Source organism: Dermacentor albipictus, chromosome 2 (genome assembly GCF_038994185.2).
Source record: "Dermacentor albipictus isolate Rhodes 1998 colony chromosome 2, USDA_Dalb.pri_finalv2, whole genome shotgun sequence".
In the NCBI taxonomy this organism is placed as follows: domain Eukaryota; kingdom Metazoa; phylum Arthropoda; class Arachnida; order Ixodida; family Ixodidae; genus Dermacentor; species Dermacentor albipictus.
In genome coordinates this window covers 19,849,881-19,863,824 of record NC_091822.1, presented here as the reverse complement: position 1 = coordinate 19,863,824, position 13,944 = coordinate 19,849,881, and the positions used below count along the sequence as shown (strand labels likewise).

Sequence of the window (13,944 nt, the reverse complement as noted above, 5' to 3'; positions counted from 1 at the left end):
TCCCTCCTCAGGTGTGTTCTAATTAGAGGTCTTACCATCCTATGGTCACTGCAGCGCACCTTGCCGAGCACGTCCACATCTTGTATGATGCCAGGGTTAACGCAGAGTATGAAGTCTATTTCATTTCTAGTCTCGCCATTCGGGCTCCTCCACGTACACTTTCGGTTATCTCGCTTGCGGAAGACAGTATTCATTATCCGCAAACTATTCTGCTCTGCAAACTCTACTAATAACTCTCCCCTACTATTCCAATAACATATGCCATATTCCCCCACTGACTTGTGTCCAGCCAGCTTCTTGCCTACCCTGGCATTGAAGTGGCCCATCAGTATAGTATAGTTTGTTCTGACTTCACCCATCGCCGATTCCACGTCTTCATAGAAGCTTTCGACTTCCTGGTCATCATGACTTGATGTATGCGCGTAGGCATGTACGACCATTAATTTGTACCTCCTATTATGTTTCACAACAAGACCTGCCACCCTCTCGTTAATGCTAAAGGATTCCTGTATGTTACCAGATATATTCTTGTTAATCTGAAATCCGACTCCTAGTTCCCGTCTCTCCGCTAAGCTACGGTAGCACAGGATGTATCCGGTTTTAAGCACTGTATATGCTTCATTTGTCCTCCTAACCTCACAAAACGCTCTTATATCTCATTTAATGCCCGCTAATTCCTCCGATAGCATTGCTAGACTCGCCTCACTAGATATCTCTCTAGGGTTAAACGCTGCCAGCTTCAGTCCAATTCAATTGAAGTTTAATACTCCCGCCACGATGCGATGTGCCATGTGAGCCAATGACAATGCTCAACCCTCTAAGCGGTCGTGAAATATGGCGAACAGCAACGCCTTAAAGAAACACCTCTTCCTGTTTGTTCTGTGTAATAAGCAGGCAGGGGGTGGACGCTAATAATAGCTGGGGTGGACGCAAGGTGGCGTTGAACATCACTTTGCCACTCTCGTGTCAGGCTAAATGTTTAAGAAATTAAGCTTTCGCCTTTGACATCACCTCTAATTATCGTCAATCAAAGCAACTAGCCAGAAAACTTCGCCTGCATTGATTCGCACAGCGCGTGGGATGTGCGTAGTTATTATGCTTGGTCATTTTTGGGGGGACAAATACACGCGCGATAGCCTTATTGCGCAGTCTATCTGTAAGAATCATTAGAGGACTGCCGAGAATCGCACCGGTACTTCGGCAAGGCACGTTGCCAAAGTATGCGGGTTCCTGGCGACGTCTTGTAAATGCGATCACGTTGAGTAGTGCCTCAGTGAAGTAATCACGTCAGTGCTTCAGCGGCACTGCTGGTGAAACTTTGATTTCACGTGTGAATCCAACCTAACGAGGTCCTGCACTTTGTCAACCTTGTTCTGCACCTTGTTTGAAGCAAATGTACAACACCCTGTTCGTACTCGACGAAGCAGCAAACAATGATTCGCCGCTTCCGAGGACATGTGAGGAGCTGGCCCATTTGTCCTGCATTTGCAATCCATGACAGGGAGTGGGAGCACTGGGGTAAGCATTAGCTTAAGTTTGCTGACATATCTTCTGCAGCTTTCCTAAAGTTCAACTTGGTCACACCATAAACGCGTTGCTCATGTTACAAAAGATGTTTAAGGATGCCTGTTTGCACTACCAGGGGATAATAAAAAAAAAACTACGCACTTATCGTTCCCGTAAAATCAATCCAGAAGCACCAGCTTTCTTGTCTCTAGACATTTTGATGGTGAACAGCCTGCGCGACGGCATTTGTGTTTTGCTGTGGGTCAGGGGGTTTTCAGTATAAATATGTATAAATGCAAATATATTTCTGTATAAATGAATGGTCCAGTAGGTGAACTCCTATAGAATACCACCCCAAAACTCTTGTAAAGAATGCGATAATCGCCGATGTATTTTTCCTGGTGGTCAAAATTCATAGCAGTTTATCCATGCCCTGGTTTGGCCTGGGCCGCTCAGTCTGTCTGTTTGTCGGTCACTGATCGGTTTCTGCCTAAGTAGAATCGCAATAATTTAGAAAGTCAAGCGCATTGTGGCGGCCCGATTTGAACTTCAGCCCCCAGCGCAGCATCCCGATGTTCTATCTATTAGGCCCCAATCATTTTCGTTTCTGTTTATAGCAAATATAAATCATACATGCATGAAGCATTTGCATAGCCGCCAAACAGCTATGGTGACCTTTACAAGCGTTAAACAGCACAATTATTACAGTAAACATCCCCCCTATAGGAAATGATGGATAGACTTCATCAACTATTGTTATGACTAAGGTCTCTTTGATCATAAATATCTTTTTTGCTGTGAAATCATCTGGCTGAATTGTATCTTCGCAGTCTCATTAAGCCACAGCTGCACGCACACTGGCCTCGTGACATCAACTAGGACATGGTCGCCACTCTGTGAATTTTATGCGGATTTTTGTACTATGAGACATGACCACAATGTGAGATTTGCCAAGAAGCTAGCCCTAGGTCACGTGCGACGCCAAGAGCTATGATCGCCGCGTGCTTTTTATGATTGTGATGTTCCTACTATTGCAAACACCTACGACGGAAGATCTGGGAAGAACTGTGTCCGGATGCTGATTACAATAATGATATCTTTACTATGGCAGACATTCCCAACGTGGAATTGAACAAGATGCGGGCGACAAAATGGCACACTGCCACAACGGCCAGGACGGGGAGGCAAGAAGCGGGATGAAGGTACGGTGTCACTGCCAACTAACTGTTTGTAATGATTACCACGCGTTGAGGATAATTGTGATTTGCGTAATATAAGGCGTACCCACAATGGGAATCATGCCAGGAAGCGTCCTGTACATTTTAAATAAATAACAAAAAAATGAAAATTGCAAGCCTACATGCAAGCAGCTTCGGCTTGTTGGTTTTCCATCCTGGTGTTAACAGCGCAAAACGTAGACGAGACACGAGACGAGAGGACGACACCACAAGCGCTGTGGTGTCGTCACCACAGCTCTTGTGGTGTCGTCCTCTTGTCTCGTGTCTGGTCTAGGTTTTGCGCTGTTAACACCATAAAGATTTGTCACAGTGTGGAGCACAGTGTCAACGTTACCTGGCTTAACAGCGCACGCCACCGCCTACCGGACGACAATCACGCTCGCCGTGGCCAAGGTGATTTTAAACACCGCCCCAGCGATATTCGACCGCAGGATCACCATGTCCCCACCAGGAAAACTAATTACAGTGACGTTTGGGGGTGAGGCCGCTTGAAGTAGACGCGCTGAAGACCTCCGATTGATGCGAACAAGGACAGACACTGATACAACGTCAACTGCAGCTGAACGGAATGACCGACTTTCGCAAGACACAACGGTGGTGATGGACGGTAACGCGGTTGGCGCTTTAGTGGATACCGGCGCTGAGTTTTATATCTTAAGCGGGAAGATGGCGATGTTGCTGAAGAATGTAATTACCCCTTGGCATGGCTTGCTGATTCGGACGGCTGGTGGTCACGTCGTTACTGCGCTGAGAACTTGCACGACTGCAGCTCCGATTCGAGGATGACATTCGTGGCCGACTGCCATGTCCTAAGCGAATGCTCCCATGACGTCCTTCTCGTCGTTGACTCTCTGCAAGAATACTGCGCTGTTACTAACCTATGGGGAGGTGTAGTCACCTTCTCAGCCGACCAAGCAATCGACGGGTATGACGACAACCGACGTAACAACGCCCTTCCTGTTTCCGCCAAGAGCGTTACGCTTCCTCCACGAGCCAGCGTCCTCGTCAAAGTTCCGTGCGATGGAATGAGCGAAGGCGAAGGGGTCGTAGAAAGTAACTTATCACATCTACTTACGCAAGGTCTTTTGGAGTGTGCTACAGCTTAGTCGTGGTGTTGCATGTTGTGTGTTCGTGATTATTTTTTTTTCTTTCGTTATTTGTTTTTTTTTATTATTTATGCTCATTTGTGCAGCTAATGTGGTTACCTCTCTGTTTCTTTAGTCTCTGCACGGCACGCTTCACCTCTGCTGTACTTGTTTCTTTCCTGTAGTGGTCATTGTGTTCTTTGCGCGAGCATATGACTTGACCGCGTTTTTTGTTCCCTTTTTTTCCTTGCACTGCTTCTTAACCACCGAGCCGATTCTCTTCTCGAAGAACGGGGAAAATGCTACCTGCAGTACTGGCTACAGTGCAAGAGCAGATACAGAAAGGAGAAGAAGGAAGTGCGCGAGCAACCAATGCCTGCTCGATAGCCTGGTCCCACCGCCGTTGGTTTTAAGGAGCCAGCTGTCCTTATTAAATGTCGCCAGTCCTCGTTGAGGAGAAGTGGCAATACGAGTCAATTTTGGGCTTTTGTATTCAGTAATATTTCGTGCACTGCTGGAACAGGAGCTCCTTTTCTAGATTTAATGCGATGGTTTTTTGCCCTACGCAAGCTGTTTTTGTCAGGTGAGGGTGAGATCGACGTTGGGCTTCGAATGACTAGTCTAGCATGTTGTGGATGCCTAATTGTAGTAGAATTTCCGCGTTGGTGTGGTTGGGTAGTCCTAAGGCCTGCTTATAGGCTCCTCCTCTGATGATGTCCAGTTAAGTCTTTTCAGCTTTGTACCAGTTGTACCAATGTGAGAGATGATAACTGATTGGACAAGGGGAATAACCTTTATTTGGGTTCCGGCCCATGAAAATGTCCCAGGTAACGAAGCCCCTCACGAGCTCGCCCGAGCACTCTACCACGGGGCAACTCTAGAGCAGCTAGTTGAAGGGGTCAAAGAAACATCATCACGTACAGGAAAATCGTCGATCATTACAAAGCCGAAAGAGGAATCTTTGCACCTCCGCATTGGTCTCTCTCTTTCTCTCTCTCTGGAGGAGGCTCGCATTTGGCGGCGCCTCCAGGGAAACAATTATACATCACCATATTAGATCTACTTAACTCAGACGACGGATTATAACGACGCACTCTGCAAAATTTGTAAAGAGAACCGTACGCTAGACCATGTAATAAGGGAGTGTGCTGGCTTCCCAAGGGCCAAGAAAAACATTGACAGTAGAGAAGCCTGAGAGGCATTGCTCCAGAGCGAGGCTGAAGTCGACCAGCGTCGAGCTATCCGTTTGGCCATTGAGGCCGTGTAGACTCGCCGTCCTCAACGCGCGGGGATTGCTTCGTCCTCCTCCCTTATTTTCGTGTATGTTAAGAGACGGCACCCCCGCACGGCGGAATAATTAAGTTTTGAATCCATCAATCAATCCCTGAAGCCTCCTCGAAACGTTGTCCTTCAGGTTGTCCTGGAGTTGTTGGCCACAATTACGCTTACTCGACGCCTTTGATCCCTTGGCATCTGTCGGCTGCTTAAGTGGCGAGCGGCGTCAACGTAGCGTGAGGTGGTTCGGTTAGTCACCGGACTCACACAACACAGACTTAACTGCGTCACATGCTTGAACTTTCACTAACATCGGCGTGTTTTTATACGTACTGTGTGCGCCTATTCCGAAACAACAGCAGCAGATGCAACCAAATTGAGGTGACTAGAATGTAACACTTGTCGGTCACATGACTGAGGCCTATTTATGCTCTGTTTTTTATGACTGTGCTTCAAAATTGTGACGTGATGCTCCCTTCTAGCGTTCTTACCTTTCTTGACAACTTAAGGGACAGCTCGGGCTTTGCAAAACCAAGTGCCTAAGATTTGGCTAACATTCCAAAGCCTGCCTAGACGTACTCCACCAGGTGTTACCGTCTCTCAAGATAATTGGGTCGTCCCCATCGGAAGCATCGAGATAAAGAAGCTAGGTTTAGAGTACTGCTTGAAAAATTTCACCAATGATTACGATAGACACTATGCGGAATTTGAGCGCAGCTCTATACGTGTTTTCATTTCGCCATATATTGCCTCGCGCGGACAATTTGTCTCCTGCAGCACGTTCCAAACGGAGCATAGTCCGGCGCGACTGCTTCGCTAATCGGGAGATAGCGAGAGACAGGGCGTGGCTGACGCGTGAGCGCGATTGACAGCAGACGCCGCAGACCGGCATCTGCAGCGGTTTAGTGAACATGGCGACGGGTAGAGTGGCTCCGATGCGCGCCTCCGCTCCATTCGCGGGGGCGCGCATCGATGCACCCTAACGACGCGCGCTACTCTGGCGCTATCCGGTAGCCATTGTGGCAGTGTCCGTCTTGCACGGCACTATGCTTCTCTTCTCACGCTTCCACCGTACCCTCCTCCTCCACTTTCCTCCTCGCGCTTTCTTAACTCTCATCGCATTTCATCGCCCGCTGCGCTCCGCGTTCACTTCCATCTTTATCGGTGCCCATTCGCTCGGTTACGAGGTACGACGCCGACACTCGCCGCTGGAGCGGGAGCCTTAGAACTGCACTCTAAAAAAAGCAGGAAAGCGATTCTTTCGACCAGATCCATTACAGCGGTGCAACGTAGGTATAGAAGTTTGTGGTTCAGATAAATTGTTTAGGAGATGTACACAAAAAATACTAGAATGAAAAGCATGTAGCTGATTTACACAAGCAGGCCAGATGGCTTGCTGTCACCCGCCGTTTCAAAGAGGATTTCAATAAATCTTTATCATCAAAGAATTCGCAAATCACCGAACACAGAGATAAAGATCATGGTGGGACGGTTGCACATCGAAGTACTGAATGTGGGAAGTAAATAGAAGAAACAAAGGTTTAACGAGAGAAGACAACTATATTTGTACATCCACCAGATATGTTACGTAGGAAGACGCAGACGAAAAGCTATGTACAAATATATTTACAAGGAAAATACGCTGCGCTTGGCCAAGAGGCGACAGCCCGCGCAAGCTTCTAACCGTCGTCGTCGTCTTCACACTGCTGGCCTTTCGTGATCGCACATATTGTGCCGTAGCAATATTGTCATTTTAGGATATGAGAACACTACCTCATTATTTATTACTGACTCACCACCTAGTTATTTTGTCCACTGTTTGTGGCTTTGTGACGGCCACTGCTGAATTTACATTTTCACTACAGGACGTGCATTATCGGAGTCCCGTTGGGCCTCTATAATTGCGGATCCTTTCCAGTCACCTCCTAACTGGCAAAAGCCGCATCGCAATTCAGCGAGAGAGAAACATTTGTTGTTTTTTTTTTACTCGCAGTGCACTTTCGAGAGAATCTAACTTGCAATTGGCTTTACTAGACAGAATATATAATTTATGCCTGAGTAAATTATCTTCACCTTCATTATGTTGGTGTGTCAGAGACAAATCATTCGAATTGTCCTTTTTACAGGTGTGGATTGACGCTGCTACACAAATATTTTTCTCCCTTGGGCCTGGATTTGGCACGTTACTAGCATTATCCAGCTATAACAAGTTCCACAACAACTGTTACCGGTAAGTTACAAGCACATTACTCTTCGCGGCAGTTGTATAGGCGCGTAATCATCTGTTGTATTTGCTATATTATCTGGCATAAACTAACTCGTTACACGAAATGAAATTACAAATAAAATGATATCAAACCAATAAATCGACAAACACATCAAGCAAGCCATTGCACATTTTGCGCTAAAGAAAAATATCGCCGTTAAGCAGGCAGTGCGTTAACATTTAGAGCATAGAAAATTTAAAAAAAAATGCAAAGTTATATTTAACAACTACGGTTACGCTCAAAATGCTATTCGTTCGTAGTAATTGATTTCCGTATGCCATTTTCTTTTTAATGCACGAGCATTTCTAGGCTTATGGTGAAGTTTGTGTCAGCAGATCTGACCGCCGCAGTGACCGCCAAAGGGTCATCACGCCTAATGGAGACAGGTTAAAGACAGAAAAGACTGACAAATGATCAATTGTGACAGTTAGTGAACGATAACGTTATAATAGAGGTTGGTAGATTACTAGTAATGACTTATAGTGACTACTAATGACTTGAAATGACTACTAATGACTGCGAAATTACCAATATGTCTAACTACAGCTTGTAATGACCACAGTTCATTACAAATCACTACAAATGCTTACTAGTGAGCTATAATCAGAAATATAGACTTAAATGACTTGTCCTGACTTGTTTTGACTATGAAATCACCAATATGTCTAACGACAACCTGTAACGACTACAATTGATTTAAATGACTAATAATGCTTAGTAATGACCAGTATGACTAATAATGACTGAAACGTATTGTAATGAATGCTAATGATTACGAAATGACCAATACGTAAAACAACTAATTGTAACGACTAGAATTGATTAGAAATTACTAAAATGGTTAGTAATGACCACTAATTACCAATAATGACTAAAATGACTTGTAATGACTACTGATGACTCCGCTATGACCAACATGTCTAATGACGGCTTGCAATGACCACAATTGATTACAAATGGCTACACATGCTTAGTAGTGAGGAGTAATGACTATTAATGACTGAAATAACATGTAATGAATAGTAATGACTACGAAATCGCCAATATGTTAACGACAACTTGTACCGGCTGCAATCATTAGAAAGGACTCAAAAGCTTATAATGACCAGTAATGACTAAAATGACTTGTAATGACTACTAATGACTATGATATGACCAACACGTCTAAAGATGGCTTGTAATGACCGCAACTGATTACAAATTGCGAAAAATGCTTTGTAGTGAGCAGTAATGACCAAAAGAAGGAAGAGAAAGAGAAGAGGCAAAGAGAAAGAGGCGAATGATAAGAGTAAGAAGAGCTTTCACCATTCACTTCTTAACAGAGACCTTAAGAGACCCTGTAATTTTTTAGGTTTGCTATGCCAAGGGAAAGGTTAAGGTGTCTATGAAATTCTAACCGAAAATAGTTTAGTGATCAATTTCTGAGATCAAGGGACATTTTGATTGAAATTACGTGCATGTGTTCGGGAGATTGTTGATGTGATGTGATAATAGAAAACTTGGTCTTGTTATGATTCATTACCATGTAGTACACCGTGTAGCCAATTCCATGAGGTCTTCGTTTTGTTTATTTGTTAACGATCTCACACACTTCCTAGAGTTAGATATGGCAGTGAAGAATGCATTCAGAAGATGAGAGCCCGCTAATTAAATAATTATGTCAGTTGTAGGCGTGGACCTATACACACCTCTGACGTACACGTAAACTTCTTACATTTGAGTAGGTTCGAGATGCACTGACGACTAGATTTCTATGTTGTAGGTAATTGCGGATACGTAGTAGCGGCGGACCGATTATAGGGATTGCTTCAAATTTAGAGGGTATCGGCCCATCTCCTTATAATAATACTTTATTCCACAAAGTCACAAAAAAGCAGCGTACATAATAGGCCTGCCAAAGCCACACAGGGCTTGAGCGGCAGTGCCTGGCAGGCAGCGGAACAAGCAATTATTCAATTGACATGTACTTTTCACATTTAAAGTAGTATATGAGAAAAAAAATAAAAAGCAAAAAAACTAATGATTCCCTGAGGTGACTAGTCAATTTGCCTGAGTGCCATTTTTAACTTGTATTTTGCTCGAGCGCGCAAGGCGGTTTGAGACAATTTGTTAAAATATACAGCAACATAGTAGTCTCGTATTCTCCTGCCATATCCTGTACAACGCCTGGGTACGAGGTAAAGATTCTTAGGCCGCAAACAACGTGAGGGAACGTACTTCACCCTGAAATTACTTCCAGCAGTAGTTGATTAAAGTCTGGCATAAATAAGGTTTTGAAAACGTCACATTTCTCATGAAGATTTAAATCATAGCTGATGTTCTTCAGTATAGAACGGAGAATAGAGTTGACCCTAGTTTGCCAACGAATTGGACAATGACCATAACGAAAGGAATATTGACTATAATGTTGTCAAATGCTTTAATTAAGTCGATGATTTTACAGGCTGCAAATTTAGCTTGTCAATAGCATTCGTTAATACTGTCCTTCGCTGGAATTAGGGCTATAACAGTCTGACAGGTGGAACAAAAGCGAAACTGACATAAAGAAAGGACATCAAATTTACTTAAACATTTATTATTTGTCTTCTGCTATCTTTTTCATAACGTTGCTAAAGAACGAAATCTTACAAATAAAGCTGCAGTTCTAAAAAAGCGCGCGATTACGGTTTTTGAAAATGAGGGTAATGGTAAGAGAAAGAACGTCAGCAATATTGCGTGCAATCGTCTTGGTATAACGTAAGGTAAAGTTATCGATGCCAACGCGCGCTGGTCATAAGGTCTAAATATTACGCAGAACGCTCGCTTGGGCGAGTTGGTTGATGGTCGAACGCTCGTGAAAGCAGCACTAAAAAAACAGGGACGGGCACACATAGTGCACATCGCAGTGCCTGTCTGTCATGGGGTGGCATTATTCGATTCGGCGAAGCAGCGGTCAACGGGCGACAAAAGGTCGCGCAAATGGGAACAGGCGAGAAAAAGGGTTATTGCCGGGCCCTCAGTCAAGCGGCCGAAAGAAGTCGAAGGCAGGCTGAGAGATTATTGTCTTTTTGTCGTCGACGTGACCGTGACGCCCCGACAGCTTTTTCTGGGAATCCATGTGTATTCTCTGCCCCGCGCGTGCACTGAAAAACTTCTAAAAAGCAGGGGTGCTAATTCTCCGAAATATGTGGTGTCTCTGTGCAATCCTATGTCCACGAATTGCTGAGAGTGTGTATGTGCCGACAGCGCCGTATGGCCGGCTGCCGTCGTTTCTCCTGTGTTTGTGAACGAGCAATAGAGGCCCGCCACTGACTCAAGGGTGTGCGTGTGAGGTGCAACACAAGTGCGCTACCTCTACAGCAGGGGGGATACATCCGTTCCCTCACCCTTAATTAATAGGGGCGCGGCTAAGACCTTGGAAGGAACCGGATACAAGTGGGTGAACTTGATTGGATCGTCCACAATATCTGCTGTTCCCCAACACAGGGAACAAGAGTAAGGAGAAGTTATTTAAACGCAGGTTTTAGAATGAGCTAAGCAGTCTAGAAGCTGAGCCTACGACCTTCTGAGAAGCTTCAAGGAGCTAGTGCCGTCCAGTATCGCCTGGGCCGCCTAGTGGCGTCTGAACTATGGCTGACTAGTTGGCGTAAGAGACGACAAACCAACGTCTACAGCGAAGCTCACGGTAGTTCCCCTGATGTTCGCTCAACCTGCTCGAGGGAAGACGTTTGACCTAGACTTCCGGGAAACCCTGCCCAGCAATCGCCCCAACCGCAACGACATCGGCTTCCCAGCGTTTTTAGGTAAAGCTCTGCCGTCCACTCCACGCTTTATGGACTTGCTGCCGCCAATCGGCCATGTGCATGTCATCATTTCTTTTCTTTTGAACCGTGTTTAGTTAACCATCGTTAAGCGTGTTTTGTGTAGTGTTAATTTCTGTATTTATTGTTAACTGTTTGTTGTATGTCTTTTGTCTTCCTCTTTGATCTAGGTTAACTGCATGTGTGTTGGTGTTCTTCTGTTTTCTGTGTTTCATTTAAACTGTGTGTCGTTGTCAGTCAATAAATATTCTTTTCTCTCTTTCTCCCGACTCTGACTCCTTCACTGTGTTCTCTTGAGTATGGAACGACCAACCGGCTTGCATACCCCGTCGACGACTACGCGCCGATGGCAAACGGGTGACAAGCCGTTACATTAAATTTCCATCCGCAGGCCGGGCGTTCTGTACAAAAGAAGCACAGTGAACAAAGAACGAGTACCGTGGAGATTGATCGGTTAGTGCTACTGACACATTATTGTTAAATGTCGAATGCCCGTGCATGCGAATTGTGAGCGCGCAAGTTTTGGAGGTGTAGTGCATTTTGGAGGGAATGGAGTTCGACAAGTGGATAGAACAAGGCAAACAGTTAGGCCTAGAGGGCGCTCAGCTGAGGACATGGGTTGCGGAACAACAGGGGCAGGCCCGAGAATAGTGGGGCTTCGCTCGAGAGGAAAATAAGAAAGAGCACGAAGAAAAAGAAGGGGCGAGTGGCGGTGAAGGAGTCCGGAGAGCCGGAAGTACAGTTGTTACAATTAAATATTCAGCTTAATCGAAGTGGCAAAGGACGCAGGGCTAGCAGCGAGCACCTAGAAGTGCCGGAGGAGCACAGTTTACGGATAAGCACTAGCAGGCTTCTCGCCTCCTTCGATGAAAGAAGGCACGATTTGAACGCATTTATGCCGCGGTTGGAGAGCATCGCCAGAGGTAAGAAGTGGCCGGAAGGCCAGTCGTTCAGCGCAATTTTGACCTTTTTGGGCGGAGAAGCGCTTAGAGTTCACGGAAGGTTACCGCCGGACGACGCAGCGGACTACACAATAGTAAAGACCACTTTCCTGTGGTGCTTTCGCTACACAGCAGATGGGTCTCGAGACAGGCTCAATAAAGAGAAACCAGTGGGGGCTGAAGCGGCAACCCAATATTCAGCTCGGCTAAGTCGTTATTTCAATAGATGGGTCGAACTTTCAAAAACCAATACTGAGTACAGCTCCCTTCGCGCACTGCTGATTAGAGAGAGATTTCTGCACGGTTGTGGTCCGAATTTATCGCTTTACCTATAGGAGAGGAAGGCAGAATCTTTAGACGATAAGTTAGCCTTGGCAGACCAATTCATGGAAGCTCAGAGGTCAGCAAATCTTGCGAAAACAAAAAAAAAGTGATCCAGTCATAGCCGAGAGACAGGAAACTGAAAACGGCCGCCCGCTACTACCACGTTGTTAGTTCTGCAATCGCGGCAACCACCCACCCCAGCTACATCGCAACAAACCCGCGGCCATCATCTGTTATGCCGCGTTCAGACTACAGTCGCATCCGATATAAGTTGCGTATTTATTGCAATTTGCGCAACTACTGAAACGACTGTTTACGCAGCTAGCAACCGCCTATGTTCACATTGAGCCTTTCGATAAGATACGTTTCTTACGACTGACCAATCACGTTTTGGGACAGCCGCGTTTCGCATTTTTCTATAGGGCACCAATCAGCAATCGGCTCCTAGCGCAGGTCGAGGCTCTTCAAACCCGAAGTTTTCAGGCGCTGGTCATAGATCGTCGGCCTCTGTCGCACTTCTTTAATTAGTAATTCATCGCTGCTCAGCGAAGAAGCCTCCGCACTTAGCATCATCACTAGGCTCGGCCAGTGTACACAACACAATGCATAGATTGCAAAACCGCACTGCACTCAGGGACACCATTCGCGTTCGGCGCGAAACCGGGAAAACGCGGATGGCGTTGGCAGCAGAAGCAAGGGAACAGCGTTGCAAAGCCGGATGGCTGGGATGGCGGTCACGCAGAAGCTTACGAAGCTAGTATCATCACCAGCAACGAGCACGCACAGCGCAATAAGAACGTCAAACCGCATAGACACGCAAAGAACAACGGTGCTACGTCGGATTGCTGGGATGGCAGGCAGCGGATGAAAACGCGGACTCTGGGGAGACCGGAAGCTCCGTGGCCGGGAAGATGCAAACCGAAACTGCTTCGTGCATTGGTGGCGTCGTAACAGTCGTATCTGTGCCTCTCGTAAAAGTAGCGGGTACTCCAACATTTGCGCCCAGGCTGGTTGCGATTGTTGCGTACTTTCCACTCAATGCCAGAGTAGTGTGAACAAACTAGTTGCGCTTTTTGCGTTTACGCTTACTATCCGTGCTAACGATCCGTGCGTAGCGCACGTAGTTTGAACTCGGCGTTACATGCACGGTTGAAAGGGTTACAGTTCATACAACTGCCCGAGCGGCCCCTAATTACTGACTACAGACATCGTACCTTTACGCCCCCACCAAAGTAGATCATCAGGTTCAGATACGCGACGGCTATCTCGAGCTGAAAATGGGGAGAAGGTTCCCGTCATCAACGCGATAATGGTGACGCAGACAAGATTTGTCGCCAAGGCCCTTCCAGTTGCTTCCGAGACTCTGCAGGGAGAAAGGTCTCAGTAATGTGGCACACAGGGTGCACAACGGTGATTGTAAAGGCTGACCTGGTGAACGACGACTATTTAATTGGTTCAAGCAGCCCCGTCTGTTTGGGTTGCGGAACGGTCAAGGTTCTGCTCGAGGC

At 46.1% G+C, this 13,944-nt stretch overlaps 1 protein-coding gene across 3 annotated transcripts in view; it reads left to right on the top strand.

Annotated features, from left to right (window-relative positions):
- The window catches only part of SerT (Serotonin transporter), a 515,765-nt gene that overhangs the window by 202,380 nt on the left and 299,441 nt on the right, over window positions 1-13,944 (top strand). For all 3 annotated transcript variants that reach the window (XM_070533507.1, XM_070533506.1, XM_070533508.1), the window contains exon 6: window positions 7,231-7,334. In XM_070533507.1, the coding sequence (XP_070389608.1) occupies window positions 7,231-7,334 (104 nt within the window). The remainder of the gene's footprint in view (window positions 1-7,230; window positions 7,335-13,944) is intronic.